At 38.2% G+C, this 24,192-nt stretch overlaps 1 protein-coding gene across 1 annotated transcript in view; it reads left to right on the top strand.

Annotated features, from left to right (window-relative positions):
• The first annotated feature begins 1,282 nt into the window (after positions 1–1,282).
• insrb (insulin receptor b) overlaps positions 1,283–24,192 on the top strand; it is a 72,988-nt gene continuing 50,078 nt past the window's right edge. Inside the window, exons 1-2 of the mRNA XM_053512545.1 lie at positions 1,283–2,342; positions 22,385–22,933. Of these exons, the coding sequence (XP_053368520.1) occupies positions 2,261–2,342; positions 22,385–22,933 (631 nt within the window). The 5' untranslated portion in view covers positions 1,283–2,260. The remainder of the gene's footprint in view (positions 2,343–22,384; positions 22,934–24,192) is intronic.

The following is a 24,192-nucleotide window of genomic DNA, read 5'->3' as shown; positions in this document are numbered from 1 at the left end:
AATGTGTGTAAGTATTGATATGCTGAAGCTGAAGTAAAAAAAATCAGTTTATTTAACATTAAAGAAATAAGTCACCAGTGTCAGAGGTAATGCTGTAATTTTTCTGACATCTTCAGGACAGATGAGTTTACACTTCTCATGTAACATGAACAACTGCATTTTGTTGTTGCTGAGAAAGAGAGGCTGGTCAGGGAACTGTTTACTGCTGCTAAAGAAATAAGAGCATGCTTATTCCCTCAACATTGCACAAGATTATTATGACTATATATATATATATATATATATATATATATATATATACTTATAATAATTTATATATATATATATATATATATATATATATATATATATATATATATATATATATATATTCTTATAATAATGTATATATTGCTGTAGTGTAGGATTAATAAAACACTTTTGACTTTTTTTATAGGAAAACAATCTACTTTTGTGTGGTAGCAATAACTCATTTCGTCACACTACAAAGAAAACAATCTGTTTTTTGTGGAAAAAAATAAATATAAAGCAATAATCTAATAAACTGGAACAGCTTTGCTATATGAAGTAGAACGCTTTCTCAAGAACGTACATCAGAGCCAGGATCAGACCGTCTGCTTCACATCTGAAACGCTGGCCTCCCAGGAACTCCTTTAGTGGTCCAACCATGTGGAAATTTTTGTGAGTGAGTGTAGGACTGTATGAGGGATGTGGTAGTAACTCCCAGCCGAGTTCCTGTAATGTGCAAGTGGTGTCGGTAACGTGTGTGAACAGTTCCCACAGACAGATGCATCTCTTCCACAAATTGGTGAGACGTTACAGTATCTGTCGATTTTCAAGGATTCAGAGACACCGTGGCCAGAATTGTCATTCTGCCTTCTATATCGCACAGCCTTTTATAAAACCTTTGCCCCATTTAATTGTTTTAAGAGTCTAATCACTAGACTGTGCTTAAGATCTTCTCTAAATTGCAGTTGGGTTTATGTCCTCATTCACAAGTCACAGTTTGACTTAAACGCTTTTTGACTAGTTGGTTTCTATTTTTTATCACTTTAGGAATTAACGTGATATTTCTAACCATTAAGCACTAGTAGTCATAACATTTTCTGTCCAAGCAAGAAAGGAATCAAATCATTATTTTTCTTCCTTTTCTTGCTGAAAGCATGAGTTTAAAATCCAGATCCGCGCTCCGGTTATCCGGGATCCGTGTTTTGGCGCGCGCCTCGGATCGACCCGAGCTGACTTGTTTACTGCTGGAGGGACACACGGAGAGAGACGGGAGTCCATATGAGACACAACGACCAATTTTCCCCACTTTGTTTTTTTTTTTTTTTTTGTCTACGTTCAAGTTATTTGACGCGTCCGTATGAAATGCATGTAGCGCTGAAGCGGTGTGGTGTTCAGCGCGGTTCGGTCTCGGGTGTCGCGAGGCTTTAAGACTCTCAGTGAGCACGGCGAGGCGCTCACACCAGCAGCACAAACCGCACCATTTTGGCTCGGAAAAACACTAAACAGACGAATTCCCAGCGCGTGAACGAGTGTGAGTCGCGCTGTATCGGAGTGTTTCAGGGAGAATCCTCTCCGTGTTTGGATCCTGTCTGGAAAATTAAAGGCGAACTTGTGGTCGAGGAGGAAAACACTGAGCGCTGCTTGAAATTACACGAGCTGTGGATTAACTTCGATTTATCCTGCAGCATAAAGAAGTTGAGGTGGTAATTAATTTGAATATTTACAGAACGCAAAAAAACGCATTTTTGCGAGTTAATAAAACGAAAACAGCAACCTTGTGTGAGCTCGGTAAATCAGCTTGTTTTTGCTGGAGCTTGACTGAGGAACCTGCAGCAGGCCTAGTAAACACATGTCAGATTTCTCTCAGCTCAAAACACCATCTGGATGTGTACTGCTTTTTTTTAAGGATGTCCACGTAACGTGCTAAAATGAAGATTTGCATCCATTTGCCTTTTTGCAAGAACACGAGATCACATAGTTTGATTGCAGTGTGGTGGAAAGTGCAGAAGACTGAGGAATAAAGTCAGCCTCTGGAGCTGAGGTCAGACTGAAGCACCACGTTGGGCTTGGGCTCCGGGTTCGGGCCGCTTTGCCTCAACTTTTCCCAACTTTTCCTGGACTTATTTGACTCTTTTGACTTGTGCTTTTTTTTGATAATAAGGACGTTTTGCTGTGAAGCTTTAAAAGCAACACAAATCGGATTTAAGGATTCCACCCCAGAAAAATAAAAAGAAACACACCTAGAAGCACAATGCGACCACAGTCGTCGTTACTGCCTGTTTTCCTCACGTTTGCCAGCCTTTTGTGGCATTCTGGACCTTTACATGCTGAAAGTGAGTATAACATTAATGTCTCACATAACACGCCTTGGTGTAGCGTAATGTTTCTGAGCAGGTCGACGTACTGTACATGAGTTTGTTTCTAGCACAAGGCGGAGGGTTACGGTGGAGGCGGAGTGGCGGTGTGTTTTGGTGCGCTGGGAGCGTTGTGTACGTTCGGCTGGGGGTTCAGTTTATGGTGCTTTTTTCCTTTTCTTTCTTTCATCAAGAATTTAACTATCTGTTCATTCCATGCTGATGCGTTAATGGCTTTACGTTGATTTAATCTGAGCTCGGGTGTTTAACTTGTCCCCGAGGCCTGGCTGATCCTGCAGCCTGAAGGCCAGATTAGCTCTCCGCCTTGCTGGACTCAGCTAGTCAGAACCGGAAGTTGTGGCGGCCCTTTTCCGCCTCGGATTCCAGACGACACAACAATGCCGTAGCTCGGTGTCGTGTCTGCCATGATTTTTTAAAGATTGTGTGTTTGCTAACGAATCAAAGCCCGACAGTAATAATAAACCGCGCGAGAGAGAAACAATGCTGCAGCTCCTAAACGTTATCTTTCCTTACGGAATAGTATGCACGTGATCATACGTTACAGCAAGTTACCATAGTTACTGCGCTATTTTGATAAATAATTTAGTACCATTTTAGATTCATATATACGCGTAGGTAAAAACACGCAAAGTGCAATATAAATGCTCGTAATATGAATTAATGTGTATATAAATATGTATACCAGTTTTTTAAATATTGTATTCAAAATTAAGCTTTAGTTAATAAAATTAAATCCGTATTAAAACAAAAAAAAACAAAAAAAAGTGTTAAAATTAGTGCTGGATAAAGTTAGTGCTCCTGCAAATAACGGCTATTTTGAGCAGCGGGCTGTGTGGGCGGAGCTTGTTAACCGTTCCCATCGCAACCACCGCCACACGGAATTACAAAAAATGTATCCCGATATCCTTATTTCACTTTAATGAAATTGATCTAAAATCATAATATGGTGTATCAAATATGCCATGGGTCTGTAAGTCTGCGCAATCAGTGTTTAATAATGTTTAGTTAAATCAGATTAGTTTAATTGTGAAAGAAGTAAATAAATTATTTTCCCTGGTTCTCTGGTTTCCTTCCACCTCATAACAACATGTTGTATAACAGAAATTGCCCCTAGGTGTCTGAATGAGTGTGTGAATATGTACGTGTACCTGGTTTTCCAGGATATGATCCAGATCCTCACTAGAATATTCTCGCATTCAAGTTTGATTGAAATCGAATGAATAAAACAAGCAGGAATAAAAAAGAAGTATGTATGTAGTGGCACTCATTGGTTTTTAAATGAAATCGCCACTTAAAGTGTTAATCTGCTATTGTGAAACTGTAAGCAAACACATTTTTAATACTACAAACTTATCTAATTGTATTTATTTAATTCATGTTAATCAACCACTTTTAAAACTTTCTAAAATCTTTATATTTTAAACACTTATGGTTAGATTGCAATGGAAGTCTGAGTGAGTTATGATTTATGTATTTTACAGGTGAGTGCACTTGTTTGGGGAAGTTGGTGCTTATAGGGCTGTACATTGCTGTAAGCTTAGATTTTTGTCAGTCTCTGTGTATGTGTTATTATGTACACATGTTTATCTCCTGCAAGTGTACCAGGCCTAAATTTTCCCATTTCTCTGTTGTGCTTATTTATTGAAATTTTATCATTCTAAAGCATTAAAGGTTTTTAACCAATTTCTTGCAGTGATTTCATAAACCTTTTACAATCAGCGTATGTCAAGTTACCAAACATTCATCCGAGTGTGGAGTATATTTCTGTTGACCTGAAATAATACTAATAGGTTATGTAAAGCTGATTAAATTCTACTAGGTTGTGCAGAAACTACTTTATATATTATGGTTCTATATAACAGGACTGGGTGAAATAATATAATATTGGTTTTGTGATACGTTATTTCACAACAGACTTTTCTGAGATGATGTAAATATTGACATCTCTTTTTGTAACTCTTTAAATAGTAAAATCGAGGTTTGTTTAAGTAAAACTGAAATGATCGAACTGATTTTTATAGGTTCAGTTTTAAACCTGGTTGATCATGCCAACAACTTAATATTTGAGAAATGGTAAATTATTTTTTATAAAAAAAAATTTTGCACAAAAGCATCTTATTGGAAATGAATATTTGTATTTCTTTAATTAGGTGCATATGTTCTACAGTGCATGCTTATCCACTTATCTTTATTTTACAGTGAAAACTAGCCACTTATTTGCCTTGCATTTAATAATAAATTATTTATTATGTTTTCCTGTTAATAATAGGAGGCCTTTAGCTGTGAGCTTAACGGATTTACCCCCCTAAGCGTGCCTGCCTTTATTACAGAGGTTTTTAGAGTCTTAACATGATCCAAGAGTAAGCAGTTAACAGTTAATTAATTTGTTTGGTCTATGGAAATAATTGCAGTTGAACCATAATAAAACTTCTAACTAACAGTGTAATGACAAAGCTAATATTTTTCCGTTTGTTGCACTCTAAAGACATTTGGGTTTGAGATCAGGAGATGAATGGGACAATGAATGTCTACATGAGTTTGTCTTGGAAAATGGCACTTTTTGTTCGATTCCACAATTTTTAAAAATGATGACACGTATTGTGAACACCTGTGAACACTTGATTTGTTGTGGAAAAAGATAAACCAGCTGCACAAACTGCTTATGGGAGAAAAAACAGCCATTTTAAAGCAGAGCAAAGCTGCTAAATAACTCAAGTGTATACACCTTGATCAGCCATTACCATTAAACCACCTTCCTAATATTGTGTAGAGCTCCCCTAATTACCTGATCAGCTCTGCCTTGTCAATGCATGGGCTTCATGGATTCCACAAGACCTGTGAATGTGTCCTGTGGCATCTGGCACCAAGATCTTTTGAGTCCTAAAAATTGCATGATCGGTTCTCCATGGATTATACCTGTTAGTCCAGAAAATCTCACAAATCCTTAATTGGGTTAAGATTTCAGGAATTTGGAGGCCAAGTTAATACTTTTTCATGCTCTTTAAACCATTCCTGAAAGTTTTTGCCATGTAGCAGGGTGCATTATCCTGCTAAAATTGTAATGAACGAGATGAATAAATTGCCTTTTTTTTTTTGCCTTGGCAGAAATTGTCTTTGCCAGCCTGCCTACTTCCCATAGCGAATGTTGGTGCCATTTCATCCCAATCAGCCAGAAAACGTGATTCAACAGATTAAACCAACTTATTGCGTTGCTCTGTGGTCCAGTTTTCTTCCTTACATACCCATTGTAGGTGCTTTTGGTGGTAGATACGGGTCAGCATGGGCACCCTGACTGATCTGCAGCTATGCTGCCCCATACACAGTACACTGTGTGTCCTGAAACCTTTCCGTCAGAGCCTGTATGAACTTTTTCAGCAGTTTGTGCTACAGTAGCTCTTATGTGAGATTGACTCACATTAGCTGCTAGCTTTTGGTCTCCATGTGTGTCAGTAAGTCTTGAGTGCCTATGACCTTTTAGTTGGATTACCTGTTGATCCTTCCATGGACACCTTTTAGTACATATTAACCAGTATGCACCAGGAACACCCCACAGGAAGACCTGTTTTGAAATTTAGACATCTAGCCATCACAATTTGGCTGATGTAAAAGTGTCTCAGTTCCTTCAAGAACAGCCTGTTCACCTGCCGCCTAATATATCCCACCCTTGACAAAAGTTGCATGATAAAGCGGGTTTATTTATATATAGATGAATTATTTTATTTTTTGGACAAAAGATTCAGCATGTCCTTTATCTTGTCTACTCCTGCTCTAGCTGGCTTGTGTTCATGCTGCTCTGGAACTATGCTCTTTGCAAAGGTATTTCTCCCAGAATGCATTTCGTGTGGAATGTCTTTGAAGTGGCCCACCCTGTAGGTTCCCCTCACTGCTGAAGGGGGGGAGTGGAAGTCGAGTTTCTGTCTGGATTCTACTCCTGACCTTTTCCCCTCCCCTCCTCTTCCAGGTCGCAGGGCTAAACGTGTTGATTAGCATGTGTGAACGCTAAATGGATTCACTTTAGGTTGTTGATTTTAAATGTTTTTAGCAATAGTTTAAAATAATTATAAATATGAGAAATAGCATTTACAACAGTTGGGGCATTAAATACAGTAAACAGTTGTGACTAATAATCTTCTTCCCCCATCCAATCCCATGTGTGGTGGATCATGGAGATGTCATCACTATTCAAGTGTTACATTTTATGCTGGGCTGACTAGGTACTGAGCATGTTTAGCTTCTGCTGGTGCTTGAGATAAATGCTGTCCCACATAGAATGTCACATAATGAGTGCAATTCTTAACACAGATTTAAATTCAACTCGGTCACAAATAATTTTCCCAATTATGACTTTTAACTGTGTAAAGGTTCTAAGCATTCATCATTATAAAACCATCTTCATCATTATTTAACATCTTATATGATTAAATGAGAAAAGCTGTCAGTAGGAGTATAAACTTGCGTATATAAATGAAACGACACGTCTATAGAATTAGCATCAGTCGTTACAGCGGCAGTGTTGGGAATAAAAACTAGTAGGTGAACAGGATTAGGATTTGTTTCTGTTTCCTGACTTGAAGAAGCCTCAAGTAATCCATCACATGTCACAGAGATTCGAAAAATGTCATATAACTGTTGCAACATGCATAACAACTGTTTAATGGCACAATTTTAACAGCTCTCGCCAACAGAGAGCAGTTGAACCGCCGAGCTTTATTATGTAGTCCTAAAGCTCTACTGTTTATTTTGTGCTTTTTTTTTTCCCTATACCTTTTATTCGTTTTACGATCTTGTTTGTCGGGCTGTGCTCGTTTAAAGTGCACTCCAAAGTGCATTCTTGCTTTTTTTTTCTTTTCTTTTTTTTTCTTTTGAGCAACTGAAAGACCGATGGTGGCTTTTGAACCCTGAAATGAAGGCTGCATATCGTTCATTTTACCCAGGTTCGATTCAGTTCAGTTTCCCTTCACCTGAGTTGAATATTTTTGTTTCATTACATATCATTAGGATCCTTTTATCAGGGTTTTTCCTGGCTCAGAATGAGGCAGAGGTAGAACCGTCTTGGTCATGTGCACGCACGTACATGCATATGTACCGTGTCTTCAACTGACTTTAGGAAAGCCACATATTTTAGGAGCTTTAATCATTATATAACAGAAAAAAATACTGATTACAGTAAAGCGTATATAACATATAAAACATAACAGTGTAAAACTGTAAGTAAGATGTAGTCTAAAATGAGACATAAATGTACAACAATAAGCAGTAGTGTACTGTAGTATAGCATATTTTTAATAGCTTATGAATGTAATGTGTGTGATTTATAGTAATAAATAGTGTACAGGGCTCTAGACAAATATAAATCTTTATGAACTTTCGGCTTCTAAATCCAAAATATTTAGAAGTTTTATACATTTTTTTAGAGCCAGAATGTTACTATTGTGATGACGTAACCAGGCAAACTTATGTAGCAACACTGATTTAAATTTGAGCCGTGGGTGCCGGAAACGTTTCTGATAGAATTCCCCGATAATGATGAATGAATACTGGCGGAGTTTGGCTGAGGGACGGACCGGCAGGGAGCGACAGTCTCTGGAAGAAAGTTTGCGTTTGGCCATTTAGTTTTCTTTACAGTTGTCCGTGTTCCTAGACTAACTCTGGTTAGCGAGCCAGCTAAACTACCCAATTACGTCTTAAATTAATCTCCTTAGTGGTTGAGCAATTCACTTCACCAACTGCTTGTACATTCGTTGTGGACAGAGCACGAGAGTACAGGAGAGCACAAGACGGTACAGAAGGGCTGCGCTCATTAATGAGGGAGACATTTGAATTGTGGGATTAAGTGTCTAATAGTGAACACTGTTGAACGCAGCCCTTCTATACTAACTTGTGCGCTCCTATACTCTCATGTTGGTCAGGTAGTAGGAAAGGGAATCACCAGGGACCAGGCACCGGTAATTAGGTTCAGATTAACTTTGTATTCTGATTCTTTGAGTATCACGATCCCCCCCTAGGTGAGCTAGGTGAAAAGATGGCAGACAATGCTCGTTCATGAATTGTCCAACCATCAGCACGATTCCAAAGAGCAAGGACAAGATCATGTGATGTGTTAGTTTTATACTGTGTTAGTGTCCTAGTATGTGGACAATGTTTGTTGGACGTATGAACTAATTGTTGTTGTTTTTTTTTTAAATGCATCATGTCCAGTATTTATAGTTGGCCAATATTTCGATCCACCCTCATCCTAACCAGGATGTGCTTATTGAAGGTGAATGAATCATTATTTGATTAACTAAGTTTGCCAACCAAGCTTCCCTGCAACTATAAAAGTTTTACATGGTGTAGTAGAAATGCTCATTTTTAGGAACAAGTGCGTTAGTATCAACCTGTGATTCATCTTTCCACAATGTTTAATGTTTTTAATTGCTATTGGTGTAAAGGAAACCAAAGTTTTCCGGACATGACTTTAGTGTGGTGTGATGAAGCAGACTTAATGTTACCACTCCTGCATTAATAATTTTCCTGCAACAGCAAGTTCCAGAATGTTTTTTCCCCTTCGTTCAGTCAACATCTATTGACCAACCATGAACAGGGAATTGAGCGGTGTTGTGGCGTCAGTTGATTTTTGCAGGCTGTATTGAGATCGTGTTAGACAGCAAATGGCACGCAGAGATTTTGAAACAAGTAACATGAACTCAGCTTTCAGTAATTCATGCTATTTGACTTTCAGACTTTGAGTCCAGCGTTTTGCTTTTTAAAACATTTCGCTGTCAGACCTCTTATTATAGAGCCGCTTGATCCGAGATCTGATGTTGGTGTAAGTGTAGCTGCTCCCTGCGCCAGGATTGAAATTCTGCCATGACAATTTGATCCGATGAGCTTGTTGCTGTTTGTAGCCGTAGGTGTCGATGATCTCATGCTGTAGCGACCCCGTTGAGCCATGCTTGTGTTTCTGGTGGCTTGGTTACGGGGTCTGATGGGTTAAATGTATTTTAAGAAAGTGCCATATCACTGGAATATGAAGGCATGACTGCTTGCGTTCCAATACTGTTTTAACATGCCCTTGTTGACTTTCCCCTCACAACTCGGAAATATGAGAGGTTTCTTATATAATACCTGCAATACTGAACATGATATTGTTATCATGGACACTTCCAAAAAAATTAATGTACCTGCCTTAATAGCATGTTTGGGCAACGTTTCTATTCTGTGCTTTTCTGGGATAAGTAAAAGGGTGACTTAATCCTGGACAAATTGAATGCCAGCATTCCACGTGTCGGTATGAGGCGGGCATTCAAGTCCTTAAACATGGTGGACAGAACAGCTGTTTGTAGTAAAAAAAAAAATCTAATCTTAATTGCCATATTTATCGTTGAATATGTACAGTATAGCTATAAAAACACACACTTGTAAAAAAAAGTTGGAAACTTTGGGAAGTGTATATACAACTCAGCTAAACACAGTAAAAGTAGCTACTTTAGAAGCTGTTTAAATATTAGCACTAACATGGAGAAAATGTATACCAATAATAACCTATTTTTGAAATATTCTAAATATTTTAAGTGGCCTTATAGATGTGCAATTATTATTTATGTTTTTTAAAAATAGCAATATAAGAATTGTTAAAAAAATGTGCAGTAAAAAAGATTACATTTTAATATTTTCTATGCTTGTCTTATTTTTCTTTATCAGATTTTGAATAATCTTTTGTGGGGATTTTCTGGACAAACCATTAATAACCTTGGACTTGAAAAAACAGACAGAGTTCAGTGTAACAGTGGAAACTTATTATATTCATCCAACTTCTAATTCAAAACCTATGAAATCTTAATAAATAATCATAACAAAATCATGGAAATAAAATCCATTATGTAAATGTGCAGTGGGTTTAAAGGGCAGTCAGTGGGTGTATAGGTGGTTTTCCATTCAAACGTTTTGAACCATTTCCGGAAACACTCACATATTAAATGCCTTGCACAAAATGCAAACCGCCTAAATCTTCCGCATTTTGTGGAAGTATTGCTTTTTCACCAGAATTTAAATTTATTTATGGTTGGATCCACTTGCATCACCTGCTAGACCGGACTGTAGCACGATAGATTAGCAGGAAAATGATCAGTTTGTGTGAGATATGACATTTAAAAAGTCAACACAAGTTAGACAGCATTCTAAAGCTTATTGAGTTTTTTTTTTTTTTTAAATAATTAAAATCACCGTGCCCCAAATCTAATTGAATATAGTCTGTATAAGAACTGGACAAACCCTCCATGACGTCACTTGTAGGTTTTCTGAAGAGCGAGTTTGAAGGTCAAATGTGGCAGCTCTGGTCGGTGCCATCTCGGCAGCAGCTGACTCTGCATGAAAATCCCAGTTAATGACTGGGCAAATGGGGGAACGAACTACCAGCTAGTTTAGCTTTAGGTCAGCTAAAGTGCTAATTTGGCTATAGATGATTTATATTCTAACAGTACTTTACATGTGATTGAACTGTCATCCACACCCTACACGTTGTCCCGTGGCACTTCCTACAATTCCTGTGGTGAGTTAAACTACAGTTATTCCGGTTAGCTGGTTAGCTAAAATGGTACATAGCAGACAGCTAGTGGTTTGACAAATGCAATACAGTTGTAACTTAAATCAGCCATGCCTCTAATTATGCATATGTTGCATTGAAATTCTAAAATTGACCCCTCTATAGTTGTCATGAATGGAAAATCTAATTATGGGGACCAAAACCCTTATTTATTATTTATTTACTGTTTTGGAAGCAGGTTTCGAATGTGTAAAGTTAGGCGTTTATCGCGGGGCTCTATGCAGATTGACTTACTTTTTAAGCCAAATTACGTAATGACCATTTGAGGAACTACACCCTTTGTCACTTTGCTTTTTTTGTCGTTTTTTATAACCAGTGGTTACTCTTTGGAATCGAATTGAATTTCAATGAAATTTAAGTTTGCTCATAAAACCAAGCATCTTTTTTCACCTTTGACATTATGTTAATGTGCAATATAACTAAAAGCACTATATATATATATATATATATATATATATATATATATATATATATATATAAATATAAAGTCTCCATGTTTTTTTTTTTTTTTGTGTTACACTTCTGATAAATCATATTTCTGTGCCCTTTACATGTACATGTCTTTTACCTTCCCTTGTGTAATTATCTCTTAGCTTATCAGAAACTCCTTGGGCCGTCGTGGCTCCTGTGACGACCCCATACATAAATAATGTGAAAATTTTCAATGCTTTAATTTGTGCATTATTGACAAACTGCTTATGTAATACAAATATATTCTAATTATGAACCAAAGCTTAAGCCATGTGGCTGTTAAGATGTATTCTAAACATTTTGAACATTCAAACATCACAATTTGTCTCAGAAGTCCTGTCAGGTCAGGGTAGATTCTGAAGGTTTAGTTTATGTACTAACGCAGTTCATAACAACATTTTAATCAGTTGATTTGGTTTGCTAGCATTAGCCATTACTAGTAATAACTATGAGATCCTGTTCAAGCCTGGCTAGGACACATTAGCTATCTGTGAAAAAGTAGAGCATACGTATGTTCTCAGGGCTCACTATTCCCTAGTTTATTTGTTCTGTTAATACACATTAACCCTTTTTATTCCTGTTCAAGACAAATGTGTCCCATTTCAACATAAAATATATCTTAAGTATTATCCAGTTTATTTCATGTAGTTTTGGAGGTATGTCAAAATCAGTTCATCAACCAAATAGAGAGCTGGGGACCATCTTGTTGTAGGTTTCCATAATGTGCTGTATCGACCAGGCGAACATGGGATCTTTTTAGGGTGGGACCTTTAAACTGGGGAGGAAAGAAAAGGGAGATTTTCAGTTTTAGTGTCTTCCTTCCGAAGATAGATATTTAATAGAAAGTGATGCTTTTATATGGTTGATACGTAATACTTGAGTTCGCATTCATACAGACGTTTTTATTTTCGCACTACAATACCTAGGATGTTTAAAAAGCAGCAGTAAGGGCAAAAACAAAGCATTGGTACAAAATATAGCACCTTAAGTGACCTGCATTTGTTTCGACTCTGTATTTAGTTGTTAAAGCTTAAGAGCTGCAGTTATGGATCACCCTGGGTGTTGGTTTTTACAGCAAGCTTATTTTATACTATTTTATGAGACACACAAGAGGACCTTCACTTTTACTTTAGCAATTAAAAAAAAATTTCTTTCTTAGATAAACAACACGGTACAGTCTTAAAGCTTCCTGATATTGTTGGACTAAATTAACGTAGTAGTTTAGTTAAAAAAAAAGAGTTTATACAGTGTACCATTATTCTTTACCAAGATACCCTAATAATAATAATAATCCCATCTTAATTTATTTTTGCTATTAAAGTTGCACATCAGATATTTAAGCTACCACGGGCATTTGATTCTATAGAATAACAGAACACATTTATGCAAGTCGTGTTCCTGAATTATTGTGTAGAATTCCCACAGACAGATGCATCTCTTCTGCATATTAGGAACAAGTTATCAATCAATTTCCAAGGATAAGGTGTTGACTGCAGTGGACTCCGAGATCGTCATTCACATACATATGACCTTACAGTATGACCAATGGGTTATTAAACGTTACTTTTACGTAACGATCAAAGGACGTAAGATTTGGAAATGTGTTCTGCGTCTGTAGTTTGCTGGTTAATCACTTTTGTAAACTTGCATCATTAATCAGTTATAAAAACTGACATTTATTGTACATTGTTATTTAATATAAGTTATTTAGTCACTTAGATTGAAGCTGTACAAGTCTTGTTGCAGCATATTCCATGTGTTCATTCAGGATTTCGGTTCATTCAGAATGTTTTTGGAAAATTCATAGAAACTCTAAATAAACCATTAACCTTCGCGCACACCTCGAAGCTTGTGAAAAACATTCGTGTAGGAAGGAAATGTTGGATATTGCTGAATCTACGATTGGTCACGTGGACCCGAAGTACTGGCTACACCCCATCTTCATTTGAGTGTGTTTGTGTAACAGGAAGGAAAAAAAGGCTTAAGGAAAAAGAAAAACAACTTGGGGAAGAGGGTGAACTCATTCACCTGTTTCTAAGTGAGAGCAAATCGTTAAGGTACATGCTCTCTCTGACACACACACACACACACACACACACACATCCTGATGTTTGTACGTGTTCAGGGATCCACAGAAGCTTCTTAAGGAGCGGCTTGCATTTCACCGGTTTAAGAACCAAACCATTCTGGGAAGTCTATTTGCATGTTGTGCATGTTGACAGGTTTTAGATCCCAATTGGCTAGTCGGTGCTGATGAACGTAATGGCTTAGATGTTTAGAACTATATCAGATTGAAGTGACGAGAGACGTGATGAAGGATTAAAGCACTGCTACACCAGTTCTTGAACCACATATGCCTGCACCGTGCTATAAAAGTTTATAAAATCTTAACCAAACCAGCTTAAATAATATATGTTGTGGCACAATCCTGAAGTGGTTGTTTCTTTGTTTATTTATTTATTTATTTAAATTTTAATTTAATACCGGTGCAATTTAATACAGCTCCTGGAAATTAAGGAAAATGGTTTGTGTGTATTGCAGTTAACCCCCCTGGCTGTGTGTGTGTTTTCCTGCTTGTGGGGGACTCTGTAGCTGCATGGCTCGCTTTCAGAAGCAATTTTCAGGAACGAGTCAAAATACCCCAGTATGCCAACTGTCGAAGCCACAGCTCGTGCCAGTCCGGGAAACATGCCAGGGGGAAACATAACAGAGATTAATACACACCAAATATAACAATGCTTTACTACAGAGGAATGAGTTGGACCACAGCCACACACCATTTCCAGTGCCATAAATTTAGGTCGGTAAGTGTTTGAACACTGATGGGATTTTAGATATTTTTGATAATGGAAAGTTTTAGAAACAAAATGGCACCTCCATGGTCCGGGTTCGATTCCCGTCTCTGTGTGCATGGAGTTTGCATGTTCTCCCCGTGGGTCTCTTGGTGGGTTTCCTCCACGTACTTTAGTTTCCTCCCACAGTCCAAAGACATGCAGATTAGGCTCATTGGAGTTCACAAATTGTCCGTAGTGTGCGAGTGTATGTATGTGTGCCATGCGATGGATTGGCACTCTGTCCAGGGTGTACCCCACCTCGTGCCCTAAGCCCTTATCCCTCCCTCCTGGGATATGCTCCAGGCCCCTCGCAACCCTGAATACAGGATAAAGTGGTATAGACAGTGAGTGAGTGAGTGAGAGTGTTAAACATGTTGAACTAAAGCTAACCATTCACTCATTAACGCTGATGATCAATTCCGTTTTATTGAAAGTAAACTAATGACAGGATCATGGGCACCCATGCCCACCTTGACCAGAAACTAGCCTGTTCAGTTGAATGTCACAGACAAAATGCTGACAAATGTCAGTTTTGCCTACTGCACATGGGTACCCGCGGGCAAAGAGCCAGAGGCTGTCGACCTGGCCGGAAAAGAAATTTAATGGAGAGCCCCAACCCTCCACCCACAGAACCCAAAGGATCTGCTGCCAATATCCTGGTGCCAGACGCCACGGGACACCCCAGAGGTCCTGTGGAGCCACGAGCCTCTCCAAGGGGGGCCAGAGCCAACCTGTTGGCACAAGGGAAATCTAAACCTAGGTCCTTTAAATGTTATGATTCGGTGTTATGACTTAATAATTGAATTGAGTTTATAATGTTATGATTCTGATCGGCATACTTTGCTTCATTTGAAATCCGCTATAGTAGTGGTGTACAGAAATATGTGTATATCAGTAAGTTGTTGCTTATAGGCGTGGCTTCTTCAGGACCCGATAAAAATTGGTAGTCCAGAGTTTTCAAATGAATGGTTAATTTTGTAGTTTATTATTTGCAGCTTGTGCTCTACATCGTCAGCCCCACGCTCTCATTTTCCCACCTTCTGATTCACCCAAACATTAAAGTGATGAGAACCACTGGAGTAAGTACCATGGTTAAATAAAAAAAAGTGAACAGGTAGTCTGTGGTGAGGTAGCCGTCCATGCGATTATACCCGATGAAAACTCAAACTCTTATGTGAACTGGTTTCTTTTTTCTTTTTTAACGGAGCAGAAATTCTGTGGACCTTGTTTCTATGATGTGATGTTTGTCGACGTCCCCCCTTTGAGTTCCCAGCCTTGCTCTGATAAGAACGTCTGAAATGGAAAAACCAACAGTACAGTGTGTGACAAATTTCTTCCCCATTTGACAGCAAGAGAGCTAACAATTAAGGGGAAATGCTGAAGGTGAAAATATTGCATAAGCTTCTGGTCTTGGTCTTTTCCTGTTGCTGATTCTCACTTCTCTATTACACACAGAGTACAAGCAAATCAACCTAAACATTATTCACCCTTTAAACCTAATTTCTTACATTTTACACTATCAGTCAATAATTTAGTGAATTATAAATATCAGTTAGTTACTTTGCAATCAGTTATTCTTACTTTGTGTGTCCCAGCAAGGCTGGGGTTACAGCGCAGGGTCAGCCATGATGCAGAGCTTCTGGAGCAGATGGGGTTACGGCCCTTGCTCAAGGGCCCAACAATGGCAACCTGGTGGAGCTAGGGCTCGAACCACCGACCTTCTGATCATTAACTCAGTGCCTTAACTCTTAGAGCTCTCTGAGGTCATGAAGGTTTCCCTATTAGTTCATGTAACCTGTAGTGCATGAATGTAGAGTGGTTTAGGTTTTTATCCAAATCAGGAAGTCAGGAGAATTGCAATGAAAACATCAAACTATTTCCTCTTACATTGCAAATAATAATTAAAATGATGAGGCATGAAATTCAAATGAGGTGGTTTGATATTTTGTTACACATCAAAGCCACTACAATTATTATATGAAATATTATGAAAAATAACGAATATAGAATAAGAATATTCCTTATTATGACATAACTACTTAAAACAGATGTTTAATATAAAAGCAAATATGTCATGTTACCTTCCTTTATTGGACAAATTATTATAAACCCACAACAATAAATGCAGCGATTAAAATATATGACATGATTAAAGTTAATCAATTTAAAAAGCACATGTTTAGCACGTTGCTACGGTGATTTCAGTTTCAGGTTTCAGTTGCTTTCCTAAAACACGACACGGAGTGCTTTCTTGACATGTTTTATTTACATTTTTACTTCACATTTGACTGTCTTTACACCCACTATAGATTTCTGTCCATATTTTCACCTAACCTGGGTGTGAACTAGGAAGAAAATTCACAGAATAGTCAGGATGCCATTTCCCATCTGGTTTTGCAGAGGTGTGCTCCAGGTATTGAGGTGCCGCAGTGCCTCGGGCCTCCAGCAGCTGCTTGCAGATCAGAACTTCAGTACCGTGGCGTTTCCGTTCGCTAGAACTATGTCTGCCATTTTAATGTTGGATTTAATGAGTTCAGGTCCTACTAGTTCTTTCAGAACAAGTTTCTCTAATATTTTGAATAGAATTTGAATTTTTACAGCATTTATGCTTTCAAAGTAAACATTTAAAGACTGAACAGTTCTTGCTAGAACGGTATTGTCAAGTGCATTTACAAAACCCATTAAGCACCAATGATGAAACTGGCTCTCGTGAAGACCATCCCAGGAAAGCGGGACCAAAACCTACCTCTGCTGAAGTTCATTTCGACAAACCAGCCTCAAAAATCACTAATTAACAGCATCTTGGATAAGAACTGTTTAGAAGGCTTTACAGATCATAAGTAGCAAATGCATCTCAATACTAACTGCTCAAAGGAGGTTATTGCATGTTTTGGCTGCATCCAGCATTGTTTAATAATGTAGAAAGAAATAAAAATCTGGACCGACCATGGAGTTCGAAGGCGTGTCCAAACCTTTGACTGGTAGTTTAGCGCGAGGTAGAAGTGGTGATCCGTCTGCCAAAATGCCTGAAACACTTTTGGCTTTGGTCTTCGTTTTAACGAACTATTGCAAAGTTCTACCTCCCATTGAGAGTTTTGTCCTGTATTTCTTCTTCTTTTTTTTCTGACAATGGAGACGAATAATAAGCTGCTCTTTTATTGTAATCAGCAAATTGTTTTGTTTCACATGTTGCACGAGTGGTCATCTAACGGCTGAGCGATCGAACTTTAAATTAATATCACGATTGATTGAACATTCTACCTCGATTAGGATTATATTTTTGCTTTTTGCTCTCATAGTTCACTGAAGAGGTTTAAACAGTAAATGTGCTCAACTATTAAAGCTGGATTTTTTTTCACCGCTTCCTTTTCACAGTCAGGTCGGGGGAGAGTCATGTGACCACACAGGTGGTGGTGTGTTTTTAAGGGGACGGTACACGAACATTTGATAAAATAAAAAAAATTATTAAATCAAAAAGGTATTAACAGAATAAATAAATAATCGATATGGACAAGATTACATCAGAGTTTCCTTAAATTGCTTAAATTATGTATTCCTTAAATAATTGGTGAAATGACTTTCGTTGCTTTAAAACAAACCAAATAACTTATAATAGTTAGTTATTAGTTTAAAAAAATCTTAATAAAGGAATGAAGAATAAGCTCTCTCGATGTTTCCTCAGGGTCCTGATGTACACCTTATTCGTAGGCAGAGCTTCCTACTCCTTTTATTTCTCTGTTTGTGCATTTCCTGTTTGTTAGCCCTAGTGAAAAATCATTTATGCGTATTTACACTGCAGTTGCGTCTTTTTTTTCTTTTTTTTTAACACACCTTACGCGTAATTTAGTGAGCAACAAACACATGTTCATGCACTTCCTCTAAAGATTCTGTGCATGCCTGTAGCTGGCTTGAGGTCGTGAATGTTATCTAGGATAAGGTGCACACACTACACATGACCCTATAACCAGATGCAGGAGATTTACGTCGAGCCGTTAGTCGCAGTGCCGGGCGCTTGTAGCGGTGCAGCCAGGGGGAAAAAGCAGCAACCTGGTGATGGTGTGCATCAGTAAATCTCCTGGTGTTTACTCAACTTTATTTAACTTTGAGTCGTAATCAGTGTTTAAAGTCATAGTTCACTTTTTCAGCCGAAATGGAGCCTCAGCTGTGAGTCGCAACAAACAAAAGCACAAATCATGCAGCTGTGTAATTCACAGCCCATCTGGAGGACTTTAATCGCACTTCTTAGTTTCAGATTAATAGAAATGTCATGCAGGGTTTTTAAAATCCCCAGTTGGGCTTCTTTTAGCGTTACCTCTATTACCTCTATACCTCAGCGTTCACTTGTTAACAGAAATCCGACACGAGTGCCGTGTAAACGTCGCCGTTGCCCGTTTGGAGTGACGTTTTCAACGTAAAATTCACAAAAGAAGAAAGAAATCAGACTTTAATTACTGTAAAGGAAGGTAAACAGAGATACAGTGGTGATGAGAAAACAGATAAGAATTTGTTAATTAGCTCATTAAAAGCATTAATGATTTGGTTTAAATGCTTGTTGAACAGTCAAGGCTGCATTTCTGCTCAAATCATCCAATGCTTCATCTGTTATGAGGGAAAGAGCAAATAAAGGTCCCATGTGGTGATGTTAGAAAGCTGAGAAAACATAAATGCCAAGTTATGAGAGACTCGAGATTTATTACACATCAAGGTTAATCGGCCCTTCTGCTGTATTCTTGATTCTGATTGGTCAGAAGGTGTAGATTTTCTGTAACGGCAGCTTTGACAGTAATGCAGCTGCAAATATTATCATTATTATTATTAATGTCTACCCTATGAATTATTAAATGAACGAACATTTAGATAAGTAACTCAGGTGTATAATAAAGTTGTTCCCATTACCATTGTTTAAGCATACACACGTGCGCGCGCGCGCGCACACACACACACACACACGCACTCGCATGTACACAAACATACAAAAGATCACGATTAATAAATCTACTTTATCTAGGATGTGTTAAGTGCCGTAGGAACAAAATGATAAGAAGTCGACAGTCTACTGAATGAACACAATAAATCCTGACCAGCTTTGTGTTGTGTGGCGTGATAACAGCGACTGTGGGGTGTGTTTGTTCAGCAGCAGTATGTGTACGTGGAGGAAACCGTGTGCGAGAGTCAGGGGTTAATCGACCCCATCTCCCTCTCTCTCTCTCTCTCTCTCTCTCTCTCTCTCCCCCCCCCTCTCTCTCCCTCCCTCTCTTTCTCGCTCTCTTTTTCTCTCTCTTTCTCTCTCTCTCTCTCTCTCTCCCTCTCTCTCTCCCTCTCTCTCCCTTTCTCTCTCCCCCCCTCTCTCTCCCTCCCTCTCTTTCTCTCTCTTTTTCTCTCTCTCTCTCTCTCTCTCTCTCTCTCTCTGTGTCTCGCTTTCTCTCCCTGTTTGTGTGTGCACTTTTCCTGTTTGTTTTTTTTATTTTTGTGTGTGCATGCGCTTTTTTCCCCCTGTTGTTTTTTTTCTGTGTGTGTGTGTACACTGATGTAGACCGCGATCCGCTCTGCACCGTCAGTAAATTAGCACAGACGTCTGACTGGCAGATTTCTGCATTGAAGACAAACGCAGAGTATTCAGTCTTACATTTAGATTTACATTTAGGCATTTGGCAGACACTCTTATCCAGAGCGACTTACAAAAAGTGCTTTAATGTTTACATAATTGGATACATACTTACACTGGGTTAACCAGGTTAATAACTAAGTGCCATTAGTCCAACACAACTGGGAAGAGGTTTTTTTTAGTCCAAGTACTGGAGAAACAGATGCGTCTTGAGTCGTCGTTTAAAGATAGTCAAAGTCTTCATCCACGACAAATATTATAATATTCTGCAACCATATATTTTAGAAAGAATCTTTCAGTATTTATTTATTTGTGTTTATTATTTATGATGCTTTAATTTAAATTAATTCAAGAATTATTACTATTAATGTACTAGTACTCTTAATAATTATTGTGACCATATTAAGTCATACAAATAATTAGATGGGAAAAAAGATGTGACTCATAAAACAGAAACGCTTGATGTTACAGGTGTGATGTAGTAGCTCACACTCGCACTCACTCACACTTATACGTGCAAGAGGCGGTGAAACCCGGCTGATGTGTAGGTGTGATAAAGAGACAAGGCTCTTGTGTTAAACTAGTGTAGAGTGTGTAATAACACACACACGCGCACACGCACGCACGCGCAACAGTGTAGCGTATCATGTTACTGAGAAACCCCAAAGCATAAACTCCTCTGTGGTGAAGCTGTTCAAACACTTAGTTACAGTTTACTTCCACTAGAGATTTATTTAATGTTGAACGTCTCCTCACGGAAATCGTATAACCTACTGTCAGAGCTGATTTTACCGAGCGTTCATTCAACAATTTCTGACCAATCAGAGTGTAGAACGAAACGATGCTGTGGTGTAAACGTACAGATTGAAGCATGCATGAAATGATTCTTTTAAAATCTTCTGTATAGGGAAAGAACCAGCAGTGTGGAAGATTGAAACCAACAGGAGATGAAAAGGAATATAGGAGCTAGAAAAAAAGGTGTTTGAGAGTGAAGGAGATGGAGAGAGCGAGACAAAGTGCGCTTCAAATAATGAAGAACATTAAATCAAATTTTCTTCCCAGAATGCCTCACCGGCTGTTTATTAGCCAGCACATTTTCAGCCAGATAAATTTGTATCTTGTATCTGTAAGGGTGATCAGAAAATACGGCTCACAGTGCATGTCCTATCTATCTATCTATCTATCTATCTATCTATCTATCTATCTCCATTTTACTTTTTATACGCTGCATTGTTTTTCACTTCTTTTGTTTATTTTCTGTTAAACTTCATGGTTTCATTTATTTGAATTGTTTTCTTAAAGCATACACAAACATGAGATGCCACAGGGTGCTGTTTTAGGGCTACTGCTGTTTTTCTTGTATCCAATGAAATAGAAGAGCATTACATTAAAAATTTAAAATTTCCTCTGTCATATTGCCGTTGTTGAAGTTGCAAATTAGCTCCAGAGGTGAATGAAATTCCGTAAGCTGCATTATTTGTCAGAGCTGCTGTCCTAGAATATAAATCAACACTTCTTCTCCTCAATCAGGATCCAGAATCCATTACCACTGTAGGATAAAATGTTTTTACATATCAATGTTTCCATCAGAGGCGTTTAAATTACGCCGCATAAAACGATCATGTGGAGAATGTGTTGTTGATGGCTATCATTATTTTGTGGTTTTCACACACACACACACACACACACACACACACACACACACACACACACACACTTTTGAGATGATGTAAGAGTTGAAAGAACAAAAGATGTCTGTTTTGCCTTTGACTCTCTCTCAGACAAGCTCCGTATTGTGGTTTTATGACTGGATTATTTAAATACATCCGGTTCAATTTAACGCTCGTTTACTCGTATCATGTTGCCCTGATGTAGATCAGGTCCTGAAGCAAAAAGCTGGGATTTTTTAAAAAATTTGTCAGTTGTCATTACTACCTAGATCAGCTATACAGTATAGGTTGGATTTGGGGAAAAGAAGCACAATGTGCACCGGTCATTTTTAAATACTTGTTTAGCTTTGCATGATGATATGCTCCGAGAAAAATATGAAATCTTTACCATACCGTGGAAAAGTTGTAGCATGTTGCTAACAAGCTGACAGCAAATTAATTTCATTTCAAAAGTTAAGTTGAATTATTGTTTTATTTAATGTTTACACGAATCAATTAGTTTTTTTTTTCATTTTACTTGATCAGTACACAAGGTACAGACGTTAACATGTTAAAATTTCAAAGAAAAACAACGTTTTACAGTTTTAAAGACTCAGTATACAATTAAAAGATTGTTAAAAGGGTAAAATGTTAGTTAAAATGTAATATTTAGATCCAAATTTTTATATTTGATAATTATCAGTAATCAATAATAAATAAATAAATGTAAAGGAGGCACTAATGACTGTGCTTTACTGTCATGTGATCAGGTTTGTGATTGCCTGATATTCATTAGCTCCACCACAAACCACAGTACTTCCAGAATCTGACCTTTCTCCTTTTCTCTTCTCCTTTAGTCTGCTCCAGCAAAGATATCCGGAACAACGTGACCAACCTGCGCTCTCTGGAGAACTGCACGGTGATCGAGGGCCACCTGAAGATCCTACTCATGTTCAAGACCGAAGCTGAGGACTTCCGTGACCTAAGCTTCCCTAAGCTGGTGATGATCACTGACTACCTGCTACTGTTCCGTGTCTACGGCCTGGAGAGCCTGGGCAAGCTGTTCCCCAACCTCACGGTCATCCGCGGCAACAACCTGTTCTTTAATTACGCTCTGGTGATTTTCGAGATGCTGCAGCTGAAGGAGGTGGGACTGCACAGTCTGACAAACATAACACGCGGAACCGTGCGCATGGAGAAGAACCCCGACCTCTGCTACCTCTCCACACTCGACTGGTCCAAAATCCTTGATTCAGTGGAGGACAACTACATAGTGGCGAACAAAAACGAGCGCGAGTGCGGCGACATCTGTCCTGGAACCATCACGGCAGAGATCAAGTGTGTCCAGACCACCATCAATGGGCATTTTGGACAACGCTGCTGGAACCAGAACCACTGCCAGAGGAGTAAGTGCTTGCATTTCATTTTTATTTTAGATTTTAACACTCTTACTGTGGAGTATGCATGCTGTCAGGACCAGTTTGACTGGATTTCTTTATATTTGTGTTTAAATACAAGCCACAACAACACTAATTTTACTTTTAAACTCGCTGCACCTTGTATCATTTTTACCTTGAGAATAAAAACAAGAATGAATAATTAAAAACATTTTTTAATAAAAATAATAGTAATAATTTGGTTGTGAGCTATGAGTGCTGACCTTTCATCCATCATCCAAACTGTGATGCCGGATTTGTACGAGATTTGTATCCTTTACGAGCGAACAGACCGAGACGAATCGATTGCCGGCTAAGTTGCGCGTACGTCCGAAAGCTGCTCAAAACTGTGGAAAGCCTAGAGAAACCAGTTCACCTAATTTTCGTGGATTTTTTAACATTTTATGCAAGATTTAGTGAAGACATAGCACCCTCTGCCCTAAGATTGTTAACAAGCTTGTCAGCAAGAAGAAAAGGGAGTCACGAAAGAACCATTGGCTTAGTTGAGATCACGTGACACTCGGCAGACAAAGCGCATGCGTTCAACTTGTATGTCAAGATCTCGCTCGTTTATTAAGTTAAAATGTATTAAAATGCTTGCAAAATGCTCCCAGACCAAGTTACTCACAATCCAAGGTTCCACTGTTTTTTTACTATTACAAATAATAATTATTATTTCTTCTTTAAAAAAGATGCAAATTTACAAAAGAAAAAGTCTCCTTTTTTTACAGCATAAAATATTTAGCTTGTGAGAATGTTTAAATTTTAGTTTTCTGTCACAGTGAGTAAAAACTGATCAAAAATGATCCAGTGTGTTTGTCACGACCCAAAATCTTGGTTTCTTTAAATGAAATGCTGCTTTTGTGTCAGAAATACCAAAGTAAATTTACAGATGTAAAGTCTCATCTGTGTGTCCTCTGCTTGTGTGTGTATGCGGGTGTTTGGTTGTGTGGATATAAGGTCTGTGTGTCATGATGAGGTTTGCAATGTGACATTTCCTGAACATGTGTCCCTCCTTGCTGATAGAGCACTAGCTCCCCTGGTAGTAAACATTCATTTGCAATTCAAAGCTGCTCATAGAGTATCGATGTGAGAGAGAAATGGATGCTGTTCAGAGGAACAATGCCATGCACATCTCTTCTTACAGTGTGTGTGTGTGGTCTTCAGGAAAACCTTTGGCAACAGTCAGAAAATGTGTTTATTCTAATAAAGTACACTAATAGTACTTT

The sequence above is a fragment of the Clarias gariepinus genome, chromosome 15 (assembly GCF_024256425.1).
Source record: "Clarias gariepinus isolate MV-2021 ecotype Netherlands chromosome 15, CGAR_prim_01v2, whole genome shotgun sequence".
Lineage (NCBI taxonomy): Eukaryota > Metazoa > Chordata > Actinopteri > Siluriformes > Clariidae > Clarias > Clarias gariepinus.
The sequence above is the reverse complement of the archived record's forward strand: the minus strand, read 5'-3'. Positions and strand labels throughout refer to the sequence as shown.